General features: G+C 36.3%; 1 protein-coding gene across 4 annotated transcripts in view; it reads left to right on the top strand.

The window, feature by feature from the left end:
• Positions 1 to 27,227, top strand: part of LOC131699625 (teneurin-2) — an 842,004-nt gene that overhangs the window by 626,359 nt on the left and 188,418 nt on the right. The window contains exon 1 of one of the 4 annotated variants that reach the window (XM_058996768.1): positions 934 to 1,365. The exons of the other annotated variants lie outside the window; for them this stretch is intronic. Coding sequence (XP_058852751.1) covers positions 1,317 to 1,365 — 49 coding nt within the window. The 5' untranslated portion in view covers positions 934 to 1,316. Of the gene's footprint in view, positions 1 to 933; positions 1,366 to 27,227 lie in introns of those variants that run through there. 4 annotated transcript variants of the gene reach the window in all.

Genomic DNA, 27,227 nt, shown 5'->3' with positions numbered 1-27,227 from the left:
CAGAAGGGTAGTTGCCTCTGTAAAGGTCCCTGATCATTTATTTAAAACCTCTAAGTTACTGCATGATCTTGCACTATTATTTCTTATACATTTTCTATTTTTTTTTAATTGATGTCAATGCAGTTTACTTTTCCCTGCACCGTGTTTAGTTTTCTTTCTACACAGCTGAAGAAGGGCTTTCGTCCGCAATGTACTGAAATAATTGATTATATATGTCTTGCACAATCCCATGGTTGCCTTAAGGGTATCTTAGTTTTGGAAATATCATGTTTAATGGTGCCATTCAAATCAAACAACTCAATCTTATGGATTCAAAGTCTGGTGTATAATACAGTATCTTGAGGCGTATCGTATAACCTGTGTTCCTTTGTATTGTACTAAATTTCAGATTGACCAATGAAAGAGGATACAGTCCTTTAGAAAATAATGTATTTGAAATGACACGGACTGAAATTAATTATGATCAAAGGCCTGCAGGGTGATTGATGAGAAATTAATAATTGCATTTTAGGAATTAGACCTTGTCAATCCTATGGCACAGCTAGGACTTTAGTCAAACCTCACAACTCCACCTCCCTCCTGTAACACTTTATATAAACTGTGTTACCAGCATTATAGAGATAGCAACATTAGTTTCATGAGAGATTATTTTCATGAGGTTGTTCTAATTTACTGTAGGCTTCAACATTTTACAGGCTTAAAAACACCCATATTATAGGTCTAGAACAAGATTTTTTTTCAGTAGCAACTTGTACCAAAATCTCTTGCAGATAAACTTATTTTTCTGCAAGTGCACTCAAACTCTCTCTCTCTCTCTCTCTCTCTCTCTCTCTCTCTCTCTCTCTCTCTCTGTCGTGCACGCTTCCCTGCTCCCTCGCTCCCTCTCCCTCACTAGCCCACTCCCTCTCCTCCTCTCTCTCCCTCTCCCTTTCTCTGATGTACACGCGTTGTCACATTCCAATGACTTGCCTCTTTCTCTCCCCCTGTCTTCACTCTCACGCCTTGCAGAGCTGTAGCTGGAGCTTGCAGGCACACGGCTATCATCAGTCATGTGCAGAGCTAGGTTGGAGCAAGAATCCCGCTTTCTGTTTACTCCAGCAAAAGATTAAGAGGTGGTTTTCTTTTTATTAAGCCACCTCCCCACCCCCCGTCTCTCTCTTTCTTTCCCCAAATACCTGTGGCCTCTGGAGAGGACTAAGCAGGATCGACAAAAAGCTATTCAATTTAACTTCAGAACCAACAGCGGTTTTTTTTCTGTGAATAGAAGGACTTGGCTTCTGTAATTTGAGACCGACCATCAAGTGGAAAGGCTAGAGATGCTTCCCTCTGGTACTCACAGGGGAAAAACGCTTGCTTGTGAGGCAGGTAAGATGTACCTTCGCATTGTAGCTAGTCGGATGAAATGGATGTGTGTGGTGATTTTGTAACTTGTTTAGAAAAGTGGTATCTTGCATTGAAATACATCTAATTAAAACCTGGATAGGTAACTTAGATGGTCTTATTATAAACCACAGCAAAACTGTCTAATTTATCTATGGTCTTCTTGTAAGAGTGCTAATAAAAATAAAAAAAAAATAAACAGTATCAAGCTATTGATTAACTCCTTGTGTATGGAAAGGCATTACCCCATATTAAATGAATCCCTAAGTGTTGTGATTATTTTGATATTTAATAATTGTATCACTGTGGTTGGGATGGCAGAGGACAATTAACATCATTGCTGTTTCTTCTGCACTTATACATTCATGTGAATTTGAGGACGGGAGTAGTATTTTAAAGCTGTGTGGTTTACCAGCAGCTAGCCAGCATGTTATGCTTATGATACTGTGGATGGGTTCTGCACTGGTTTAAACCAAAAGTTAGATTTACTATTCACTTTGTTATCTTTTGTAAGCTTTCTGCAAATTAATATTAAAAGTAAGTACATATACTTTTTTTTTTTTTTTTTCTCTAAGTTGAATTAATTTCAATAGTCCAGCCAGGTTGTGTTGTTTACACATACATGGTATATGCCAAATATTGGTTGGACAGACAATTTTCTGCATGTGTTTTGTGTTGGCTGTTTTATTTAATGTTGTGCGTGGCATTTTCTGTCAGTATTTGGCTGGCACGTCCATTGATTTCCCTACCCTTATTTTTTTTTGTTTATTGATTATCTTTCTGTTCTAGCACCTATGGTGTTAAACTGTCTTTTCTATTATATGTAAATAAATAAATTAATAAATAAATAAATACATAAATAAATAAAATAATAAAATTCCAAGGTAAAAAAAGGATTAAACAAATCAGTTTGCTTATCATATTTCCATCAGTCACAAAAATGATCTTGTGCTTTCAAAGTATTGACAAGTAGAGACAAAATAACACAGATATGCAGATTTTTTCGTGGAGGATTTTTTTTTTTTCTTTCAGTTTAACGCTGTGTATTTACTGAATCAAGAAATAATAACATAGTCCGGAACTGAAGTATTCTGTCCAAGCCTGCAGTATTATTTGAAAAGGGTCTTCCAATTAGATTACGATTTTCACTGTGTTATCCTTGGAATACTGAGAATATTGTAGGTGCTAATTTGAATAGAAAACATCAACATTTTCTTGGTAAAATATTCTCACCTTAAGACGAGTAGTTTTTCAGGTGAAAAAAAATCTTTAAACGTCTGATGAAATTAATGCTTAAGCAACTATTCATATGGTGTATTTCTGTTTCTTAATTTTACAAAGAGAATCAATCTTTCTGGTTTTCTTAACTCGCTGCTGTGCTTGGCTTTTAAACTAGTGTTCTGCAGTAACCTTCAAACTGAGAAAGCAATTACTGCTCTAGAAAGTCAATAGATATTTATAAAACCTATAATTTGTGGTGAATACCTTTTTAATGATATTTTATATACATATATAGACTAAATACAATACCCCCCACCCCCTCCCCCCAGTTGACAGAAGCCTGTACAGTATATCGACATCGATCTCAGATTGTTTTGTAGCCTTTAACCTCAGAGTGCTGGCAGTACATGTAGTTAAGAAACTACGGCAAAGGCCATTAGGGTTACTAAAAATCAGGAAAGGAGTATCATTATTATTTAATGCTGCAAATACACTACATATGCCTTCAGTGCATCACCTTCCCCCTTTACTTTATAAAGTATTTCAAATCAAACAAACATGTTTGCATGTTTTGTAGCTTCATTGATTATGCATTAGTCACTATTAACATTGATTGTGCACTATCTATTCAACTGCTTTACTGCTGTAGTGCAGTTTATCCCTCTAACAACATGCGGTGTCCAGCTTGCATTGCTTCTTGTGGGTTGAAGTGGCTGTTTCTTGTGTTGTTGCTGTAAGCATGCACACAGAAATATATGCACAATGCACAATTTACCTCCCTTGGTTCTCACTAGGTGGCAGTGTCCTGCGGCACACCTGACAGTATTTTGAGAAGACTTGTGTTTTGTGCATCTAAAATGTATTATCAACCACTTAAAATAAACATTAAAATGTGTGATAAAATCAATGTTTATTTAATTTAAACATTTTGTTTTATGTTAATTTGTTATTTATTTTTATTTTTGGAAAGTAAAATGGTCCAGCCAGTTTTTTTTTTTGTTTTTGTTTGTTGTGGTCAACATTGGTCTTTTAAAAAGTCTTTTAAAGGGGAACAAGTCTTTTTGGACTGTTAATCTCTATACCACCAGCCCAGTTCCGGTCCCAGGTGATTATGGGTTAAAGATTACATGTGTAGGAGGATAATCTGTCTATAATGGCCACCCTGTGTGTATTCTGTATGTTACATCACAATTTTAGGATATTTTTCAGTTCCTTGAGCAGTTTTTTTTTAGGAAGACACTGTCACCAGGTTGTTTTCATACACTACTGAGAATCTGTGCGACAGAATTGCTGAAGTAACACTATTTTAATTGTGTACAGAGACAGGTGGCCTATTTTAAACCTGCATATGCACTGACTAGTAGATCTGGTAGGACTTTTAAATTCCCTTTATCTGTAGAAAAGCAAAAAGGTACACCACAGAGTATATGCAAGTGTGATAGGAGATAAAAAGTGACACAGCATCCTGGAACTTGGTGATAGGGATGTTGTGTGATTTACATGCATTTTAGCAGCTTTTAAATTGCAGCGCGGCTTTGTTATACAAGTGTCAAGTATGTTGTGCATATTATATACCAATATTGTAGAACAGCCTGCTGAGGGCTTGCATTGCATTGTAATTCAATAAGAATATCACAGTTTGAATTTATAAAGAACTGGCTGAATAGACTTACTCAAATGTGAATAATTACAGTTCCTAGTATATAGCATATGAAGGCATGGCAATAGGATTGTGATAAGGACCTAATCAGAGATAACTGACAAGGGACTGGTCTACATTTTCACTGCATGCCGCCACTGCATGTGTATTATTTAGTAAGGACCATGTATAAGATTAGGATATAGGACCTTAAAATGGTCTTGCAAATTCATATGTTTTTTTGTTTATATATAGGTAACCAAATGGTAATCATGAAGCTTATGCTTATTAATATTCGGTTCAGTGGGTTAATATTGTTATTTCCCAGAAGTCAATGAGCTGCTTTAAAAAACAGGCTGTCTGTCTTAAATAACCCAAAATACAACTTTCTTTCATGTGTTACTCCTCACCTGACATTACAAACGAATGTCTTATGTCAGGACGATGCTGTACAATTACCCATCGCATAGTTATCCTTTGTGTATTAAAAGGGAAAGATTATAATTGGAAATATGGAATCCATTAACCCTATTGCCCTTAGCATCATATTAGCATCCCATTAGAGAGTATGGGACTTAAAAGAAAAAAAAGAAGAAAAAAAATCCCATTATTGTTTCTAAAAGGTAATGATTTCTAATTTGGTAAGGATGCTGTAGTAAAATGCAATCTATTTTTTCCAATATGCTGTTATTGGATTATCTCTTGCTATTGGAGTTTCTGTGTTATCTCGTGAAATACAAAATCTCACGGTGGCCTATTGATCAAAATATGTATTATAATCACTTAGCTGACTTCTTTGACCATTAAATTGATAAATTGTTCACCTTTGCTTTAATTTGCCAGCCTCTTATATATCAGAATTATACAGCTGCTATATGTGGTTAATAATGTGTTTAAACGGCCAGGGATTAAAGCCTAGGTGGAAAAAATAAATTGAAAAAAAAAATAGACCAGGTGGTTTTATAGTCTGCCAAGGTGGGGTGTAGGAATGGTATGAGGATACTAGTCATGCAAAGCATTTGTTTTATTTGTTTTTGTTAACATTTTGACAATGTGCATCATTATCTAAAAGGTCAGATGCTTTTAACAGTGTGCAAAACCATCAATCACCTTGTTCCCAAACATGCAGTAAACACCAAAGCTGTGGTAGCCAGATCAGTATACCAAATGTTTCTCTTCCAATGTTTGCTTCTCATCCTTGAGCTAGCAAGAGCACCCCCTGCTGGGAAAACTGATGCATAAACCTGAGAAATAAACTAAACTCATAAAACTAAGCAATAAATGTCTATTTTTCAAAGAGCCAGCTTCCCAAAGTTTCAGTATGTTTAGCATACCTTTGTCAAGGGAAAGTGTGTTTGAAAACAAACATTGGCTGTATTTATAGGTTTTTTGATGCCATGGTAATCACACATTTATTTCTCTTTAAATCTAATGTCTTTGTGATGTCATTCACTATGTAGCTAATTATGTAAAGATCTACTGTTCCTTTCTATTTAAACCTTCAGGCATCATGATATCTAGTCTGTTTAGGCATTTATTTTCTTTTATTCTTCTATATTGTACATTATCTACTTTATTTTTTTCTAAAACCACAAACTTTAGGTCCTCCATGGTGTGTCTGTTTCTTGTAAAGTCATGAACTGTTGGTTCACTTTCTTTTTTATTTATTATATTTGAAAGTGGTTCTGTATTCTTTTATATAATGATTTACCTGTCTCTCCTACATATTTTATTACATTTTATGTTAGATATACCATATACAAGGTTGCTATCCTTAGATGATGGATTTTTTAAGAATGACTATTTCTTTTCTTTATTTGCGATTTCACTTTTATCTTTACCAGTATATTTGCACACTTTACATGTGCTTTCGCAGGTTGCAATGTCCCTTAATGTATCTATGACCCCTTTATGTTTACTGTGGAATAAAATGTCAGCCAAATCTGCATCCCTTCTAAAAGTAATGATTGGTGCTTTCGGAAATATTTTTGTCACTTTTTCTGAATTATGAAATATATGTGAATGCTTCCAAATTATATTCAAACTATAAATAAAAGTGGTTAGTTGTTTTTTTTTTGTTTGTTTTTTATCTTCATTTACTCTTGTGTTTCGTAAAGCCTAGTAGATCTTAGAAACTTGTATGGGAGCATTTCTCCACTATTTTTCAATATATAGGGAATACCTCACATGCAGCTGCTCCAATACACAGGTGTGTCTTTACATTACTAAATAATAATAATGATAATAACAATAAGCAGGTGCAGGCAGAGAATGAGGTTTTTAAATTGCTCTCTGCATGCAAATCAGACTGGTTTTGCATAGAAATCTGAATGTTCAAATCGTTTTTCAAAACACATGCCCTCAATTAAATTAAATGTATCCAGCAGGTCGATGTCTAATAGGTTAGAAATTAAGTTTTCCTGTCAATATTTCTGTGAATTTGTCATTGTATCCTTAGGCTACAGCATAAGAGGACAGCAAAAACGTGTGCCCCCATAGGGTTCTGTTTTAAATAGCTTCTACATTTTTTTAAGTTTGCATACTTGCCTCAAAAAAAAAATAAATAAAAAATTATATATATATATATATATATATATATATATATATATAGTAACAGATTGGACCCACTCGGGTTCGTTGCCCCTTTAAAAATACGACCCAGGACACTGAAATTGATTTTCTTGCGCGGTTGCGCTATTTTTTTAATGAACACAAAACAAAACACACAAAATAAACACCTAGCTCCTCTTGGAGCACTAACTCAACTTTCAGGAACACCCTTCCTAACACGGGACAGCTAAGCTGTTTTCCCGACCTTTCCAAAACACCGGTTTAACACCGCACTTACTTTTCTTCTCTTCCTCTGGCTACTCTGAGACAGCACACCTCTTCTGCCTCCTTTTACTCAGCAGCCTCGAGCAGACTGCCTGCTCTCCTTTTAAACCCCCACACCTGGACCTAATTTTTAATAACGCCCAGGTGTGGATGATAATTAATAATAAAACAATTAAACTAAACAATTAACAAACTAAATGAAACAATAAAGCAATACAAATCAAACAATTAACCAAAAGGTGCATTCTCACATGTTTTTTTCTTGCAGGGAGGTTTTAACCCCCTCCCTGCCGTCTCTCACAACCCGCTATATTACAATATATATATATATATATATATATATATATATATATATATATATATATATATATATATATATATATATATATATATAATTTCGCTTCTTGAGCTATACTGGATCTTTACGAAGTATTTTAAAAGCCCTATAATGCTGCAAGAAGGTACAGTATGCCACTACTGAATTGAACGCCTTTTCATCTAAAACTACCTTTGGGGAGAGGGTCCCTGTGCAATGCATTTGCAGGGTGAGTCATACAGTCAGGGGTGTGTAGGTTCTGGCTGCGCAAAGCTGCCATTCTTCACTGGGCTTTACATTTTGAAAAATTATAATATTATAGTTTTACATTTTTTTTAAAAGTGTTGGGATACTGCAGGTTTAAGGAGATTATTGTGTTCTCTTTTGAAATAAAGAAATTAGAAGCAAAAAGCTATTCTCCTAATGACGCCAGAGTACTGTTTCGCCACAGGCTTTTTGTTCTGCCGCAAAATAAGCATTGGAAGTGATTATGCTGGTTTCAGTCACAGGAAGCTGTTATTTGATTGTATAATTTCAAGGTTATCATGATGAGATGAAACTACTAATTTGCTGGTTGTTCCTGAATGAGTAAGCTGCTTGCCATTATTGCCCTCAAAGGGTACATAAAGACCTTTTTATTTTATTGTGTTCCCATGTGTTGCTACAACTGTTTACGTAAGGTGTGTGTATTGTTTTCATCCTCCTGCTCACTGGTAAATCCATCTCAGTTACATATGTGAGCTGGAGGATGATGGGAAATGTAGTTCTGAGAGGTCCATGCGGGTACATGGGAAGCCATCTTGAGGCAAGGAATGCAATTTAAAAGTTTAAAAAAGTGGTCAAAATGTAAAAAAAATAAATAATTAAAACAGTACACACACCTTACGTAAACAGTTGTAGCAACACATGGGAACGTGTAACACAATACAATAAAAAGGTCCTTATGCACCCTTCAATCTGTCATAAAATCTAAAATATTCAAAATATAATGATTTGATACATCATGTAGCATAAATAATGTTATATTGCTCTTGAATCAGCTTTCAATAGGGGAGATTTTCTTCTTAATACATTTCTCACTTGGTAATCTAAAACCACCTTATTTTATAGACCTGCAGGATTGGCATACTTAATGCTGTGCATTATGGGAACGGGCTTGGTGGGATTTGTTTTTCTGCACCTATCAGTACAAGAATAAAGGGATACTCGACATCAAATATGTCATCCTGATATTCAATGTATAACAAGTTGAACATCCTATTATGTGTGTTCTGTGTTCCGATTATGCTAATTTGAATAAAAATTGCTTCAGAAAAGTCTGATTTTGTGGATATGATGTTGGAGAGCATATTAGTGTTGCACTGTGCACGGGAATCCAAAATAGAAACATTGTGCACTGAAGCTTGTGTAACGCTAGTGTGGTTCCCCGCCTCACCTCTTCATAATCAGACTAGAGGATTTTTTTTTTCCGAAGCAGTTTTTTTCTCTGGCCCATTGATTTTCAGATCTGCACTGGTGCTTGTGTTACAGGAGTGAGGTGGGACGCAAATTCAACACTTATGGTCGTAACATTTGCCAACGAGAGGATGAGACTTCTTTCTCAGGGTGTTTTGTATTGACACAAAAGACAATGAAAAAAGACTTGTTAAGACATGTGTCTAATACACTCGGAAGGCTGTTAGAAATAGCTTTCCAATAGTTTTGTGTCACACAATGCTCAATTTGAGAGCATTACATGTCTTTTGTACACTCTCTCCTTACTGTTAAATGTAGCCCCTTGTCATTACAAGGTTTTATTATAATGCAGGTGATCTAACAGTTTAATGTGAAATGGTACACAGACAACTTATGCCAAGTTTAGTGTGAGCCTTCTAATGTATTCTAATGAGAATGCAGTGTGGGTCTCTATCTCTGCACAAGTGTATGCCTGTCTGTCAATCATTTGTGTTCATAGATATAGGCCTCAAAATAAAATTAAAAAAAACGCCCACAATACACCATATGACTAATGCTGCTTCTGGCATGTCAGGTGAAAGCGAGTGTGTCGTGGTCTGAGTATCAGACCAAGCAATTAGTCTGAGTATCTGACCAAGCCATTAGGTTCAAATCTCCGGTATTAAGAATTCCTTTTGGCACTTGATTCAATAAAAGGTTTAAAGATTGATGCAACTCCTTGCATGTGCCACCTGCTAACAGAAGGGTGCAAATAATTTCATTTTTACTTCTCAATGGTTTGTAAAATAAATGTCCCTGACTAGTCTAGACGATGGTTGGTATGAATGATGCAAGGGGAGCACACTGGGCGCAGCTGGGCTGGTACTTGCAACCTTTTAAAAACAGCAAATATGATAGAAAGACTATTTAACCCTTTTATTGTCTGGGATATGTTCACAGCCTGCTAATATTATCGTATTTAAAAGCCATTTAATTGACATAATGTTTAATAATACCTTTGCATACAGTCCCCCCCAAGCCACACAGAGTTTTTCTAAAGGAGAGTTAAAAAAAAGTCTCCATTATTACCACACATTTACATTTCACTGTGGCATAGCATGATAAAAGCACAGCAAAGGGATGTGTAGAAAGGCATAACTCATTAAAGGGTAGTATATGCATAAAGCAAACCCTCTGCAGTTCAGTCAAGCATGGCAAATGCATGCATAAATGTAAGAATGGGACAATGGTAGTAAATGACCTAGGAAGCGTAGCAGACTGCCTGAAAATAAGGCATGCAAACTTCCCCATAGTAAACTTTCCTGACATTAAAATGGTTTGCCACCAGATCGAGCAATGAATTGAAAATTATTACTGTTGGCTGATGGCGGAGCATTTAAAAGGGGATTGTGTCTTTTTAAGAGACACCAAATCAATGTGGGCAGATGGAAAAAAAAGTGCAATGAGTTTTTGAATCAAGGCTAGGCACATTACCATTAGAAGAGGCTGCATTTGGAGGGGGATGCATCTCCAGGCCAATGTGACCTTGGTTTGGGGGGATGACAAAGTGGACTCCAGCCTTCATCTGACAGGAGCACCATCGCAGCAGGCTTGACAAATCACACACATTAAAATGGGGGGCACTTTCGGCAGCACCAACGTCCCTATCCATCAGTCCTGATTACCACACAAATGTCAGCTGCAGCACAGAGCACATTTGTCAAAGCAAATAAAAAGTGGTTGTTGGTAAAAGCACAACCTGTCAGGCTAATGTACTGCAAGCTTGTTGCAGGGTTACCGGTATGTCAAAAAAGTTAGCAAGTGTGCTGGGGATCAACTATCAGCAGGCTTAAATACTGGTATCTATTTAGTTGAACTACTACTGTACAAGGAAACAGGAAAAAAAGGTTATTTATTTTGTCATGCTGGCAGATTCTAAAATGATGTAGGCTTATGCTTCTTTGGATTTCTGTTTATCTATTACTACTTGGTAAAATGTAAATTCAGTACTATACTGTAGTTGTTTTATTATGTAATAGCAAACTCCAAAGACATCAGTAAAGGACTTCTCAATAAAGCATTTGTCTACTAGAAGCAAGCTGTATTTGTATTACTACAGAGTGCCTGATATATGATGTGGGGAGGTAATTAAAAATGCTTCCAGAGTGCTTAACTATATACTGTAGTACTTATACTCAAGAGTATAAATCAAGGAAGGTTCAGTATAGCGGAGAGAGTTCAGAGACCAGCAACTTGACTAATCCCAGGGCTTAAGGGTTTGAGTTTTGAGAAAAGGTTGAGGGGACTGAACCTGTTTAGCTTAGAAAATAAAAGGACTGGAAGAGACTGGATTACAGCTTTTTAAATCCTAAAATGGGGTCAGTCCTACTTCAAACTTAGCACAGAGACCTGGACCAGGGGACACCTTTGGAAGTTGAGTCATGACAGATTCAGGACAGAGGATAGGAGGCAGTGTTTCACACAGGCAGTGGTGGGTATATGAACTAGGTTGCCAAGCCATGTTGTTGCTGCGGATTCATTGAGATCCATCAAGAGACATCTGGATGCAGTTCAGTCATCATTTAGCTATTAGTAACCGGACAAGCATCGATGGGCCAAGTTGCCTCTTCTTGTTCTGATGTTTGATTTTTAAATTACGGGTTAAGGGACACCTTGACAACAATTGTAATCCATCAATTTTATTTATAGAAGCAATACTTTCTAACAGGAAGACGGAACATCAAGTAGGTGCGATTGACGCCCTCTTTCAGTGGAGAGCAACAACAACTACTACCAGAAGAGACCATGACCTCATTATCTGTGCGTGTAAAAACATGTCACCTTTTGAAAGGAAATGATTGTAATGAATGCAAATTCTGTTTATACGTGAGTAAATATTTGAATGATATTTTTGTTAGATGGACAGCAGGTTTGCTGTATTGGAAACTCAGCAGGCAGTGCCGTTATGTTCTGTAGAGGTATAATGGAGACATTTGATAGATACACCAGTCAAAACATGTAGGGATATAATTAAACCAATTAACCTGTCTCCAATGGGACTGAGTATTTGTGGTTGTTAAGCTTTGTTATTTTCGAGCCTTTTAGCTTGAATTGAAATCTGTAGTCGGATTCACCTGGTTGTGAAAATTGAATATACTCTTCTGAAACTTTTTTTGGCATGACCCTGTGGGCAAATGCTACCCCATACTAAGATTGAAATACCCATAAGCCTTTAGTGTGGTTTTGTAACAGAGTTTTGTGTGAAAATATAAATGTTTTTATTTAGCTGTCACTGCTGCTAACTTAGTCTTTGCTGTTTGGCCTTTATTGTTTGTTCAAATCCCCTATGTCCCAACAAACAAACACGTTAGACATTCAATTCTATACCAAGGAACTACAAAGGACAGACAAAGGCTGAGCAAGGCTTCTCCAAGCTATTTATTTATAGACAGAAAATACATCTCAGTATTGTAACAACAGAAATCCAACCTACTCTAATTTGAAACGGAATACAAAAGGGAATTGAAAACAGACACATAAAAAAAAAAACAACATTTGATGCTTGTCTTCGAAGTACATAGCGCTAACAAAACAGTCCCACTAAATCTTACCTGAAATGTATTACCATCATTCTCCTATTTCTTTGTCAACTGAAGGAATGCAGTCATTGATTACTGATAAGCAGGGCCAAAGCATGACTCACCAGTTTGAATGTCTTTATGTTCCTTCTTGTGGCCTCTTTAAGAAGAATGCAGGGATGCTGTGGTAGTACAGCATTAAAATATCTGGAAAGAGTGATCTGTAAATGTAATTCATTTGTAGCTTTGAAAAAATAACATTAACAAATGAAATACACATTTACCATAGTGTGCATTGCTTATATTGGAAAATGTAAGACCAACAAAAGGGCCTTAATTTTGTAGCCCTGTGTATTTAAAAAAACAACCCATATATTCCAGTATTGCTTAATTATTCCTTATGAAAAACTTTACCTGGAAATGTCAGCTTTTTTTTTAAATGAGGCTTGTCTAAAAACATCACAAGAGCCTTTGTTTAATTAGTCATTTCCAGCCACTTTCCATTTTACAAAGCAGGGGGAATGGCATTTTAAGGTCTTCTCATTAAGAACAATGTTGCACTTAAAATTTGAATTCAACAGAGTCAAACGACTTAACTGTTCTTCACAAATTGATTTTAAAACCGGTGTCAATGACAGCGTCTTTGGTACTGGATACCTTTGGATGTCTCTGTATTCACAGGCCTTAAAGGCCAGGCATAGAGTTAACCTTTCTTACATACATAGGCGCCTGTGTGGAAGTGGACATTTCGATTGGCTTTTGAATCAATTGTTTAGCAAAGCAGCCTACTGCTGTTCTTGTGAACTAATTTTGAATACCCAGACTATAGAAAGTCTAATAATTGCCCCTTTTCAGGCATTATAGCGAGTGAAGTAATGCCATAAATATATATAATATATATAATGCCATCAGAAAATGTGTGTGTGTGTGTGTGTATGTGTGTATATACCTCCAAGTTATCAGAGGATGAAATGCGATTGTTGTAAAAGAAGAAATGAGACGAGATGGTGGGTATTTGGTTAAATGCGTTGCACCTTTCTATGTATTAAACAGGATTTGTAAATTTGCTCTTCAGTGTACCCCTTTAGAACATCACTGTACCTTGTATTCCAGGTTAAACATGTTGTCACCTGATAATAGAAGGAACTTTCACTGGAATCCGATTCTTTTTAAAGGGGTGTTTAATAAACTGCCTGTTCATTTGAGTAATCTATTCCAGGAGTTTACTTGTGATTACAGCTTACAAAATGTTTGTGGAACCAAATATTTTAAAATACTGTTGGTAAAAAGTGCTAATGGAAGGAAATCTTTTGCTTTTTCTGCAGTTTCAGATTGGAATGCGTTGCCGATGGGACTTCGATCAGAGACTTCCCATCGTCAATTTAAAAATGTGTTGTTTCATTATCTGAAGAAGCCCTGTGTATGTGTTTGATATATAGAGTTTTAAATGTGTATTCTGTGTTTTCATGTGATTGATGTTGGACGTCGTTGTAAATGAGCTAATTATAGCTCATATGGCCCTTTTCCAATAAATGTAATAATAACAATAATAATAATTTTTATTCCATCGAAAGTTCTCAATTATAAAACCAGTATTTTCAAAGTATAACTCCCACGATCAGCTAGTTTGTTTATTTGCTGTGTAATAGCAATTTAGACTCCCCCTTGTATGTCTCCCTTCCATTTCAGACATTTTATTCAACGTCATTTTTTTTTTCTTGTTTTAATTATTATTAAGGTGCTCTGTACACACAAATGACAACTTCAGGGGTTACCAGCATGTTAAAAAAAAAAAAAAAACCCCACGAGATTAACCTCAACTAATGAGACTTCTCCTTTTAACACACACATACAAAGTTTGACTTCCTTATGAGGGAGTTCACGTTTTTGAAAGGGGACAGTGCCCAATTAATTAATCTCATGGCCAGTTTAGTATTAATGTAGCTTCTGTACCACATCTCACTGCCAACAAGTGATAAATGATTTCTCTTTGTTATTCTCATCCTGTTCTAAGGTCACAAGCTGCTCATGAATTAAACTCTGATTAATATAATTACCAGGCATTCAGTCATTATGCAAGGTTTGAGTGAATACCTTTTCTTCTCTTTATTCCTGTGTTTTCTGCCATTCCTTGGGAGTAGAGTCCTTGAAAAGTCTTTGTTAATGCTTTGCATAAGAATAAAGCGTTTCTTTTTTAAGATGTTGATTTCAACATGCAGTACTGCCACAGTATGAACAGGAGCTTGATAAGAGTTTGAATCACCCGTTATAACACTGTCAATGCACTGTGGGCAGCCACTATGGCACTGAGCGATTAGTGAGTAGCGAGTCTGCAAGTGTATAGATTGTTTTTGATAGTTATGTAAGCGTTCCATAATGTTTTGGTGGTATAAACCTGTTCTCCAAAATGGCCCATAGAGTCTTCACTTGAGAGATTGTAACTTGTGAAACATCAGTAATTTGTAGAGGCTTGGATATTGAAGCAACTGCCAATTGTCAGATCTGTTGCCTTACACATCATGCTGTCTTGGAACCGGGAGAGGCAGCTTTTATATATTACACAAATGATTCAGTCATGTGGCAGGTGTTGTCATTTCTTTGTTTAACCCTGTAGTTATATCCGTTTTAAAAATGTTCACTCTTTCGGAGAAAGCACATAGAAAAATGCTGTTCCGAAAAAATATAAACACAATTGTAACGTGCTTGGTTGTGCTGGTCAGGTTATTATTGTAAAACATTTTTTCACTAGATTAGATTATTAGAAAAGTAGCATGAAGCCATCTTTTCACTGTTGTTATGTATTTCATGATGGTAGGATTATGTGTGTAACGCACTGTGGTATTCATTTGTAGACTTGTTTACTGGTGTCTGAAGGAATGTGTAGGTGCAGCAGGGTATATGCATTTAATTTCAATGGAAGTGGAAGTGTCACTGATGACTCATTCATTTTATACAAATATGTGCCCCCTGTTCCATCTGTTGAGGTTTAGCACTTCAATTTTCTGAAATGGCTCACTGTAGCTAACAGGTACATTATTCCAAAATGGGTTGTTTTCTTCGGTGGCTCATTAAAGACGGGAATATATCAAGAAATAAATGACCTCAGGGTCTCGTCACTTCAAACCATTATTTATATATATTTGTATTTTTTATTTTATTTTGTAATTTAAAGGAGAGATAGAGTTGTTAGCAAGTTACAAATAATCACTTATAATATGCCATTAAACATGTGGTCTGACTTTTAAAATATAATTCCTTTCTTGTCTGTTAACTATATATTTTTTCCTGTTTTGTTTTGGTGTATGCTTATATACTGTTTGTATGTTGTTATTAAGAAGTGGGTTGCAGTTCACAAACCATTAGCTAAGGTGTAGATTACAAGTTGGAGACAAGGCACCCATTGCATAGCGATTTGATCCAATACTGGTTTTGCTATGAGTTTAATAAGGCACACTTGAGCTTGTTACCTATACAGTGTGGCCTAGAAACCAGGAATGGGTGAAACTGCTATGCAATGTATTTCCATCACTGCATTGTCTGTTAACATACTTGTGTAACAAGTAACGGTCATGTAACAGCATTATAAATAAGTCTTGCTATCCAATAATGAATACATATTTAATTCAAGACCTGCTTGAATTGCATTGACTGACTGACTGTAGCACTTTCATATCGGGTTTGATGACATAACGAGCTAAGCTGTCATGTAACAAAGGTGTTTAAATAATGCAGCATTTTTTCCCTATTGATTATATAGACTAAGACAATGATTCTTGCCAAGGGCACTTTGGTTGTCGTTGTCCGATGAAATACAGGATGCTGTGTTCACTCATCACGTCCACATGCTTCCACCGTTTCCATGCCAATAGTTGCCAAGCTCTTATTAGCTATAACTGTGAAAGGTCTATTGTAATTATGATTGAACTCCTTCTAGTTTTTTCAGTGAGGCTTCAGGGAGTTTGTTGGGGATCATTCTGAGAGATTAAGAGCATTGTTGTGCCTGCAATCACAGCTGTCCTCCCATTTCCACACAGTTGTTGATGAGCATATTTATTTTAGCAGTCCAGTCATATACTTATTTCTATTAAAGAGCTTTGAACCCCATATGGTTTTATTTATTTTTATTTTTATAGAGAACCATTCCCATTAGAACCTGAATATGTAACGCATACTGGCCTACTCTTGCAAGTACAGGCAATTTCATTAAAGGAATACTTTACACTCGTTTGTATAATATCCATTTTAACTGGTCATTTCCCCATGATATGTGTTTCTGATCACCATTTATTACTGTTTCTGCACACACTGATATTTAATTAAATTGAATTATATTTAATGAAGCATTTACTTCTGGGGTCGTCTCTGAGTAAGCCTGAGCATGGTACATTGGACTGTCCATTGCAAATCTTTAACAAAAGCACTGTTTCATGGGGGAAGAAATTCCCGGTGCACACTACAAGTGCACCTCTAGTGGTCATTTTTATATCAACCTTGCTTGGGCTTGCTCAGACGGCTTCAAAGGTAAAATATGGCTTTATGACATTTGAAATTTCAAACAAATAGACAGCCAACAAAGGCTGCTTTCTGGTAGAAAGCACATAATGCCATACCACAATGCAGAGGACATACAGGCACTAAAAAATGATGAAGCTGTGTGAAACTGAACATCACTGTGGAAGTCTGCAGCTTTAAACTGGAATTTGGAAGTGGCTTTTTTAACATTATCTTATCTCTTGATGAGAAAATGATAAAATCAATGTAATCCACAATATCAGAATGACTCATATGTTCGCTAAGCACAGACATGAATTGTTGTGTCTAATCCAGTTTTAGCAATATCTTGTCGGCAGGAGAGCTTCATGCTTCATTAGCTTGAAATATTTGTTTTCGACCCCCCCAACCCCCCACCCCACCCCCCATTTTATAAGGTGTATCTGTTCCGCTTTATGATTTCTAAGGCTGTTACTTCTAGAATATTGATCCTCGATGCCTGTGTAAACTGTTATAATTACCTGTTCAACACTTATAATGCTTGCTACGACATGAACTACATATGTACCAGCTGCTCGCTACTTTAATGCTAATTATCATTAGAAGGTCTTAGTAGGAGATCGTTCCAAGAAGCGATGATTTCATCTTGTGCTGTGCAGGTTTCGAAGTTAGCTGTATGAATCTTTCATCAATCAGAACTATTTGCATTTCTTCTTTTATGGAAACGCACACAGCTGGGTGCTGACATATAAAACATTTGTATTGTATGGAAGAATACATTAATGATGGTTGTAGATAGACCTCTTTGTAATGTTGCAGTTAAAAACCCATTTACAGAAAGGCGATGCAGCTTGGCAGGCTGATGAACCATATGATGGGCAACACGTTTCTGGAGTTCATTCTATGTTGTTGTAGCCAACAAAATAATTCCATGAATCTTACTTGTTTTGCAACTCACTTAGCTACGCAGGTCTAAAATATGTGCATTTTTTGAAGAAAGACGTGTAATAGAAAACATGGATTTTCATTTGGTTGTGCATGAGATTAAATTTATTTTTTATACACTATGTTTGTGAAAGCGTATGTGGGTAATCCACTGACAGAACGGAGAGAGACATGGAAGTTGTCATTGACATGCCACTCAGGTGCGCGGGATTTATTGTTTGGTACAATTAGCAATGGTATATCACAGGCGACCATACAAGTGTACAAAAAATAAAATTAAATGCAAAAACAAAAACCTGTGCAAAACCAGGTATGAAATAAAAGGTTGCCATGCAGTGGCGATGCACTGCTAAAAAAGGAGGTCCTGCTGACACACTATACTTTGTAGGATTTAAAATCCCTAACTGATCCCTGCTCTTTGCAGGAGGTGAACAATCCTGACCCCGGTTCCACACACGGTGGTCAGATTTTTGGTTTCTTTTTTGGTTTCTGTTTTCTTTCATTCTTTCGGGTTGATCTTGTATCATGGATGATCTTGCCCTGGCTCAAGAGCACGATGGCGTATCTGCGTTTTATAACAAAATGCTCCGCTGGGACACGCCCACCAGCCGGTCAAGGAACTGCAACCGTCCAATCCTCAGCAGCACGTCAGAGGCATGGTTCCGAGAAGCTAGTGACATTGTCCCAGTTACAGCATTATTCTCAGGAAGTATTTTACACTTCCACTTCCTAGGTGTTTTCACTTTAGCAGTGTTTGTCAACAAGCATGTTACTGGCTGAAAGCCTGTCAGTTCATAGAGGAAGAAGTTAGTTGGTTTGTGACAGGGAAGATGCTGTTGACAGGTTGGGGACAATTTCACCCTCAATGGCTAAGGAAATGCAACACTGTCTGAAAGCATGATTTGCAAACGAAGATTATTTTATGTGGTGTACTACCAGATATTCAGAAGTGTGATACTTTGCAATGTGATATTTTGTAATGTGATACTTTATACTGTGGTATTTTGTAAGAATTGTAAGTCACCCTGGATAAGGGCATCTGCTAAGAAATAAATAATAATACTAATACTATGGTTTAAAATAAATGATAATTAATGATAACATATGTTTCTTTAAAAACCGCAAATATGATACCCACATAGCAAATAAGTGCATAGCAGGTTAGATTCATGAAATAATTCTTAGCAACAACAACATGGGCTTTTTCACCTTTGCTGTTTTAACAGAAAATTGCAGCATTCTTTAAATCTGTCATTTTTTTTTGCTACACAGCAGCATTTTGTAGCTTCATAAGGTGGCCATCATTCTTTAGCCTTCAATGTTTATTTAACAGAAATCTTGCTCGGCTGATGAGGGTACCAAGGGAGACAGCAAAAACACATTCAATATACTGTGTACATCAATCACAGCAGTAATACATAAGCACAACATACAAATACGGACAGAAACACAATAAAGTTAACGAAATGCATTGAAATTGATTTTGAAAACAGAGACCAGGGGGGGCAGCCATATTGTCTTCAACCCCTAATTTTAATAATGCAACTACTTCCAAAGCTGACTTTGGCCATCATTTATTCATCTATGTCAAGATGCGGTTTTAAGTGAGGGAGTCATGTGATTGCACAATAGCTGCTCTGCTTCGATGTGAAGCACTTGCCTTCCCTGAGAATGCTTTTCATAGCACCCGAGCACCACTCATGCAGGACTGTCAACAGATTCAAGGGTTGAAAAATTAAAGCATATCAACCACGGAAAGGCCATCTTCTTTGCACTCGTGGATCCAGAGTGTCATCAGTTTGCACTTAATAAATAGAGAAGGCCTCCAAAATACTCCATCTTTGTTCTTAGCTTCATGGGGACCACAATGTTAATTAGCTGTTATACCACCGCAATCATATTACATTTTACTCTTAAAAATAAATAAATAAATAAATAAATAAATAAATTGGTGTCTGCTTACTGCATTCTTCCACAGTAGAGACTTTTGCAATGAATCTGTCTCTCCAAGAAACATCACTTGTTTCACAGCGTACTGATTCACATAATTACCGTTCACTAATTAGGAGTGTGTTACTTGGGGTTTTGACCGTCAGCCTTTTTTTTTTTTTCCTGCTGCTTATATCCAAAAAATAGTAATTTATCGGTTACGACTCTGAACGTTTTCAGGGTTTTAATGCTGTTGGATGTCTTTGAGTGGGATCCACTTTGATTTATTATGTTGTATTTGACTACTAAATGTATTCAGAGCTACCACTACTACTAATTGCTGGTTGTCTTTCAAAACTGCTGCTGTAGCCGTTATCCACACCAAATACAAATACAAGTAAGGGCCTGGACACAAGATGTACGTTTCATTTAATTTCCAGGTACCCAAGCTTCCTCTCCCCTTAAACTCGGCTTGTTACAATGTCAACGAGATCCAGGTGCAAATCAGCTACTAGTTGCTGCAGTGGGAGTAGCTGGAGCTGTCTTCAAGAATAGACCTTCTGAATACCCACTTTCCATATGTCCCATTTGTTTATCACAGTCTAGACCGCTTTCCCTTTTGTAATGTAGTCCACGTAGGCCCTTTTCTGTTAAAAACTGACTGCTTGCACCACAATGCATCGTAAATGCTTTTCTTTAACTGAGCTGTGCCATCTAGAAAAGAGAATCCTAATTGTATGCCTAGGTACTAATCTCAGATTCTATCTCTTGACTTGCCTGCTACCTTGCTGCTGGTTTGGGTCTGAAAGATATAAATGACACCAAGTTGAGATAAAAGAAGTAATAGCAGGAGAGAAAAAAAGATGAATTTAAATGACTGAGAATGCAACACAGGCCAACCTCATTTTAAACAGATTGTGTTTAGCAATGCAATTACTGAGTGCTAGTGGGATTATGACAGACAAGGCCAAATGGTAGATAAGCTTAAGCTTTTGAAAACCTGACCACAATTTCCTAACCAAATAGAGATTTCTATCATCTGGTTATTATACTCACTATAATGCAAATACAGTCGTAAATCACAACATTTTGGTGACAGTAGGTAAAAAAAAAAAAAAAAGCTTCAAAAGGATCTTGAATTAATAATTGAAGTCTAGCAGTATCTCTTTCACGCTAATAGTAGATTTGATCCTTGGGGACTCTACCCCAGCCCCCCACCCCACCCCCCAAGCCGAAAAGCCTTTATTTGGATTGATAAAGAAGACAGCGGAGCTAAATAAATCAATGAATGGTACTGAAAAGTGCTGTACCTATATATTATTTCTGATCTTTACTAAATAATGTTTTAATATTTGTCCCGAGTATAGATTTATCCATGTCACTATTAACTTAATTGCTTTTACATTCATATTTAATAAACAAATAAACATTGACTACATATACATCATCATGACAGGCTCTGTCTCAGGTGTGTTTTCCATATGCGCTAGGTTATGGCTTGGTGGTTTATATTGCAAACATTACAGCACAGGTGTAACAACTGCATAAATAAAACGCTAAGAAATTAATTAAATAAAAATGAACTTCAGTCTGGTTGTCTGGATATTCTTGATATTCTTGTTTATGAATCACAATAGCTTCATAAAATTATTTTTTTCATTCTGATGCTCTGAAGAAGTAAAGTGATTGAAAAGGAGTATCCAAAATAATTATTTATATGAATGTGGGGATCTTCAGATCTTCAGTAATTTGCTGTTACAATTAAATATGTTCTTTCTTGAACATGTCAAGAATAGTGAATCGTGTTCAGTGTACTCTTCTCTTAACGTTGAATGTATTTTCATGAATGCAGTGCAGCGCCATAGAAACTGCCTTCACACGTTTGTTTAAGTTGGCTTTGAGCTTTGTGGAAAACAGGTGAATTGGTGTTCATGCATTATTCATCCTGTGCACATCACATGCAGCGCTACAAGCTCGTCAAAATAGCCTAACTCTGTCTCTGCCATTAGCCATGTCTCATTTAGATCAGCATCGTTCAGTCTCTCTATTGTTTTCAAAACAATGCAAAAGCCGGTCAATACAAAGAGCTTTTCATGATAAGGGAGGCTTGCCAATTCCGCCTCTGTGATAAACATGGGAATGAATCAAGTGTAATAGGGAAATAATAATAATAATAATAATAATAATAATAATAATAATAATAATAATAATAATAATAATAATAATAAATGATGAACACATGAATAATGTAAAAGCTATAATTCCTTGTATATTTCTGGTGACATATACATAAGAACATAAGAAAGTTTACAGACGAGAGGAGGCCATTCAGCCCATCTTGCTCGTTTGGTTGCTAGTAGCTTATTGATCCCAGAATCTCATCAAGCAGCTTCTTGAAGGATCCCAGGGTGTCAGCTTCAACAACATGTCAGCAGAAACCCGATGTGGAATTACAGTCTTATATATACAATTTGATGTGTTTTATTTTTATTAAAAGCATCACGTGGATTTAATGAAATGTCAAGTATCTCTTGTAGTTCACCAACTTCTTTTGAGGTAATAAAATGTCGTTTCTTCCTGTCATACTTTGCAAGTCAGGCCAATGTTTGTTTTACTACTAATAATAATAATAATAATAATAATAATAATAATAATAATAATAATAATTATTATTATTATTATTATTATTATTATTATTATTATTATTATTATTATTATTATTATTATTATTAACTGGAACAGAAGGAGGTTAGGCGTGAACACAGTACTTCGCGCTCTTTAGCCGCATTTCTTAACCGCTGTATAACAGACCACTTACCTGGTATAGTGGCTTTGTTGGTATTATCTCAGTTACAGTGTGCCACAGGTGTTACCCTGTGCCACATATATTAAATACATTTAAACATTTAAAAAAAATATTTACCATCAGAACCCATTGTGGCAATGTGAGACAAAATCATACTGATAAAAAATTAAAAATAAATCATGTTTGGATTCCAATGATACAAAAAGACTTGAAACATTTGTCATTGAATTTGTTTAGTATCTTTCAGCATTTCTAAAATGAGAGTGTTCTGTAGTTATGGAAGGAATATCATATAATATATTAACAAAGATGTGTAATAGTACTGATTTTAAAGCTTCTGAAATGTAGTGCTATTACTGATCTTTAAAGGTAGAACCTGGTGCATGACTGTTGCTTGACAAGTCAATAGGTAAAAGCTTTTCAAGCCCCAGATACAAAGTCCTAATCACAACTCGGGGGAATCCCTCAGACAACTCAGGGCTCTGCTTTTGCACCTTGTTGCTTCTTTTTCCTTTTTTTATTGTTTACAAACAAAACAGCCGGTGGCTGGAATTTCAAATAGATGGGTTTGTTATTTTATCTCCTGGGCAGATATCAGATGAGTAAGGTCATTCTATGAAAGCTTTGAGCAATAGAAATTAATTTATGTATGATGGCATTACATATAATTTCACTAGAAATCACTAGATTGTATATTGTGTATGCATTTGTTAATACATAAGAAAAAAAATATTTATTATTGATATACAGTATTTTATTTTTTATATGTATAAAAATATATATTTTTTTTAATTGGTGGAGGGAACTTGAGCCGTGACCCAAAGAAGGCATTGGATGAAAGACTTCTCTGCTAGTTTGTTCTTTGATTTACCTCGCAATTCCTGATTGAGTGTTTGAAGTTATGGATAACAAATACAACCACATGGAACAAGAAATGCACAATTGAAAATCGGTGGGAATATATGAAACATTTAATTTGACCATCATTGAAGAGAATCATAACCAGATCCATTGACAACGTGTAATATAATAACACACTATGTTATATAGTAGTAAGGTCTTATGGAGCAGTAGTAACAACTTACAATTGATTAGCACATGTATATTTATACAAAGGATAACTGGCATTAAGCTGTCCCCAAAAGGAATCGCTAGTTGGATGGTAGTTTGAAAGTAATATGTTATCTAGTCTCATGATTATTTATGCAGATGGCTAAAAATGACAGGCATATACTTCTAGTTAAAAAAGAAAAAGAAGTGACATTGTAACAATAGCCTCACAGCCCTGAAAATTACAGCAAATGGAGTCACGTCCCAGATATAATACTGTGACAAAAAGGCAGGGGTCTGTGCACCCTGCTCATGCCTGTGGGGGTATGCGAACACAGTTATTGTGTTGCAGCAGGTCTGCAGAATATCACAAGGCTATGGAAACTTGTATTGAAAGTGTGGACCTTTAGTGAGCTGGCTGTTTTAAGTTACCATAATACTGTACCTCAAGTACTGAATGTTATTGCACACCCAGAATGCTACCAAAAGCAGCTACAGTCAAGAGTTACAAAGTTTTGCCAACAGAAGGGTTAAAAAAATGAAGAAAAATGTAATGAAATGTGTCTGGTAAAGATTAGCAGGCCCCCATTAGGACTGCAAAGTTGCTTGGGTTGTTTAAAAATCTGTTTGATATTGGTCTCTAGTGACTCGCCTGTGTGCGACTGTTAGCACTCCGGAATTCTGCAGGACTGTAGTTTTGAGTGAGCAGAAACATCACAGGGCTATGGTGTTAGGTCTAACCCCCATAGGAATGCCCTATCTATGTGGTGAAAAGGATTTGTTTATTATTAGATGGGGTGACATTTTGGACCCGAGATTGTTTCTGAAGATTCCATTGATGGCGTCTGCCAAATTGTGTTTCTTTTGATCGGACGGATTTACAACTCCAAAGAAAATAAAGAAATAATAAAAAAATTGATCTGAGGGCATGCTATATGTTATTCTTAAAGATTTTGCATTTCAGCAATCAAACCAGCAACCCATTTCCAGTGCTTTGAATCTTATACCAGCACTCGGAATGTACAGCCCTCAAAGGACATGATAAGGCAGGGGGCTTGGACATCTCACATGTGATCTTTAATTCACTCTTCTGACCCCTTTCTTTCCGCTTTTTCTTACAACCCCCTAGCCCAGAATGGCTTTCTTCTCATTTTGGTTGTTCCTTGCCTTATAAATTAGGTCCCAATGTTCTTGTTACAATAGGTTGTGGAAGATCAAAGGTTTCCAATGGCAATACAACAAATTAGAGACACCTGCCATGGCCCTGCCAATAGGGTGTAAGGCCATCATGTGTTGCCAGGCCGGCACTGATTCCATGTGACTGCAAGGTGTTTGAAACATTCTGGAGAGATGCATGATCATTCCTTCATGATTACCAGCCTCATTCCTTCAGGGATGGAAATGAGAGGCTGGTAGTCATTGGGGAATGAAGCCTGTTCTCCATAATGGCCAATTATGACTCATGATCACATGTAAGACTGTTCCTAGTGAAACATCAGTAATTTATGGAGGATACTGAAGCATCTGTATGTCATACTTCTGGTGTTATTCCACTTTATCTATGGAATAATCAAGGAGCGGTGCCTGGTTACCAAGGGAATATTTACACACGTCCAGGTGTGATGTTTCTCAAGGCTACCAAAGGATACTGATCAGTTGTTACATTTTCCAAAGGCTTTGGTTATTAAGGTTTGTGGTTTATACTATCTGTGTGGTTTTCGTTGTGTAATTCTAGAGAAGTGCTTAGACAAACCTGTTTGCAACCTTCTTTACCAAAAGTTATTGAAAATATCAGAATCTTCAGATATACGGAGGAACCTGACTGTTTGTTTGTCTATTTGTACCACTTGCATTTGTACATGTAGATACAGTAAATGCAGGTCATGATGATTTACAGATCGCTCTCATTTGTGTTTACTGACATAGTGGGGGCTACTAACATAACATACTGCACGTGTCAATGTATCCAGAGCTATTCCTCTTTGCATTAATAAACTTGATGTAACATTGGGAATCAGCAATGGCATATGGTGTAACTTGACAAAAATGCTTGTGTGATGGCTGTGGGGTCCTTGGAAGGCATCAAGCATAGTCCTTTTGGTTTTATCATAAAAATGTCATACATGTATCTCTTTCCCAGAGTAACGTCAAAATGGTCTTATCGTCTGTTCTCCACAAACTTGTATGTGTATATTACTTTGCACAGTATTAAAACACAAAGAAACAAATTATTGTTGTAATGTTTTAACCACAGGCTGTAGGCCTGTCTTCAATGACTCCTGTGTCATCTGTTAATATTACAAATCCATTACTGTTAATTGAGGAACAAGTGTGTTTTTATTAAACAGTTATTGACTATCTTTCTACTCTGCATTGGTTTCTAGTTCTTTTTATTTAAAAATGCTAAAAGAAACTTAATAAATTCAATGACAAATGTTTCCGCTATAAGACATTGAAAATGGAAATGATTCTGAACTCCAAGACTGTTTAAATTATCCTTAGAATTTGGATTCTGAACTCCACATCTCTACAAAGGAATGCTGTGTGCAGTTCCATCCCAAACAATGAATTTAGTAAAAATGTAAAAAAAATATATATATCAAGAGTAAGTCATCAATCATCAATCCAGTAGCCTGCAGTCTTGCACTCTTCGCTCAGCTTGCTGCCTTGTCAGATTTCAGTGATGCTGAACTCCTTGGCTCAAAAGGGGGTGTTATCTTGCATTATAACCTCCCAGAGGGGGGGGGGGGGGCTTGCATCAACAAATCTAATGGCAGGCAGAACAGCTGTGGAGACAGATGTGTCTGGCCAATCAATACTGTTAACTGTTTAGAGTTTAAACTTTTTTATTCCTAAAGTTAAAGAGACTGATCTGCTGTGTAAAAAATCATTCTGGATACATAAAGATACTACAGACTTAGGGAACTTTTAATGAGATCTGGAACACTCTACCTTTTATGAAACTTTTTATGTTTTATAAATCATGCCAATTTTATTTGTAGTTGTATTGAAAATGCTTTCCAGTAGTCCTAACTGCCCCAATTTATTATAAACCTCACAGATCTTTACAGTCTGGGTGAGAGTAGAGCTAGCCTTAACCATTATACAAACATGGTAGATCTCGAATATGAAATTAGGCCATTTTCATAACATCGCCAAAATCTAATTTTAGATTCCTGAGGCGCTAACAAGTCAGTTAATTTAAATAAACATTTTGTGTAAAGGAAATATACTGTCAACACACCTGCGGCACAAACAACAGATCTACAGTCAAACATTAAGTATTACAGATAAGTTAAGAAATGCAACTCATTTGCTAGAAATTCTACTCCTCCGGCTTTGATACAGCATACCTTTTCAGGCTTGCAGACCCCAAAACCCCCACATATAGACAATGCCATCACACACACTCCCAACTATCACTACCAGCACAGTTTTAATGATTAAAAGCTGATCAGTCTGTGAAATGAACTGCACACAAACTATTCAAACTTAATTTCTAGGTCTAGGTCTATACGCTGTAGATATTAGTTGGAATGCAGGCTTTGAATGTAAGCATTGATCAGAACTGTTTTGACAGCGTTCGGCTTGTTTATTTTTACG

The sequence above is a fragment of the Acipenser ruthenus genome, chromosome 23, assembly GCF_902713425.1.
Source record: "Acipenser ruthenus chromosome 23, fAciRut3.2 maternal haplotype, whole genome shotgun sequence".
NCBI classification, from domain to species: domain Eukaryota; kingdom Metazoa; phylum Chordata; class Actinopteri; order Acipenseriformes; family Acipenseridae; genus Acipenser; species Acipenser ruthenus.
The sequence above is the reverse complement of the archived record's forward strand: the minus strand, read 5'-3'. Positions and strand labels throughout refer to the sequence as shown.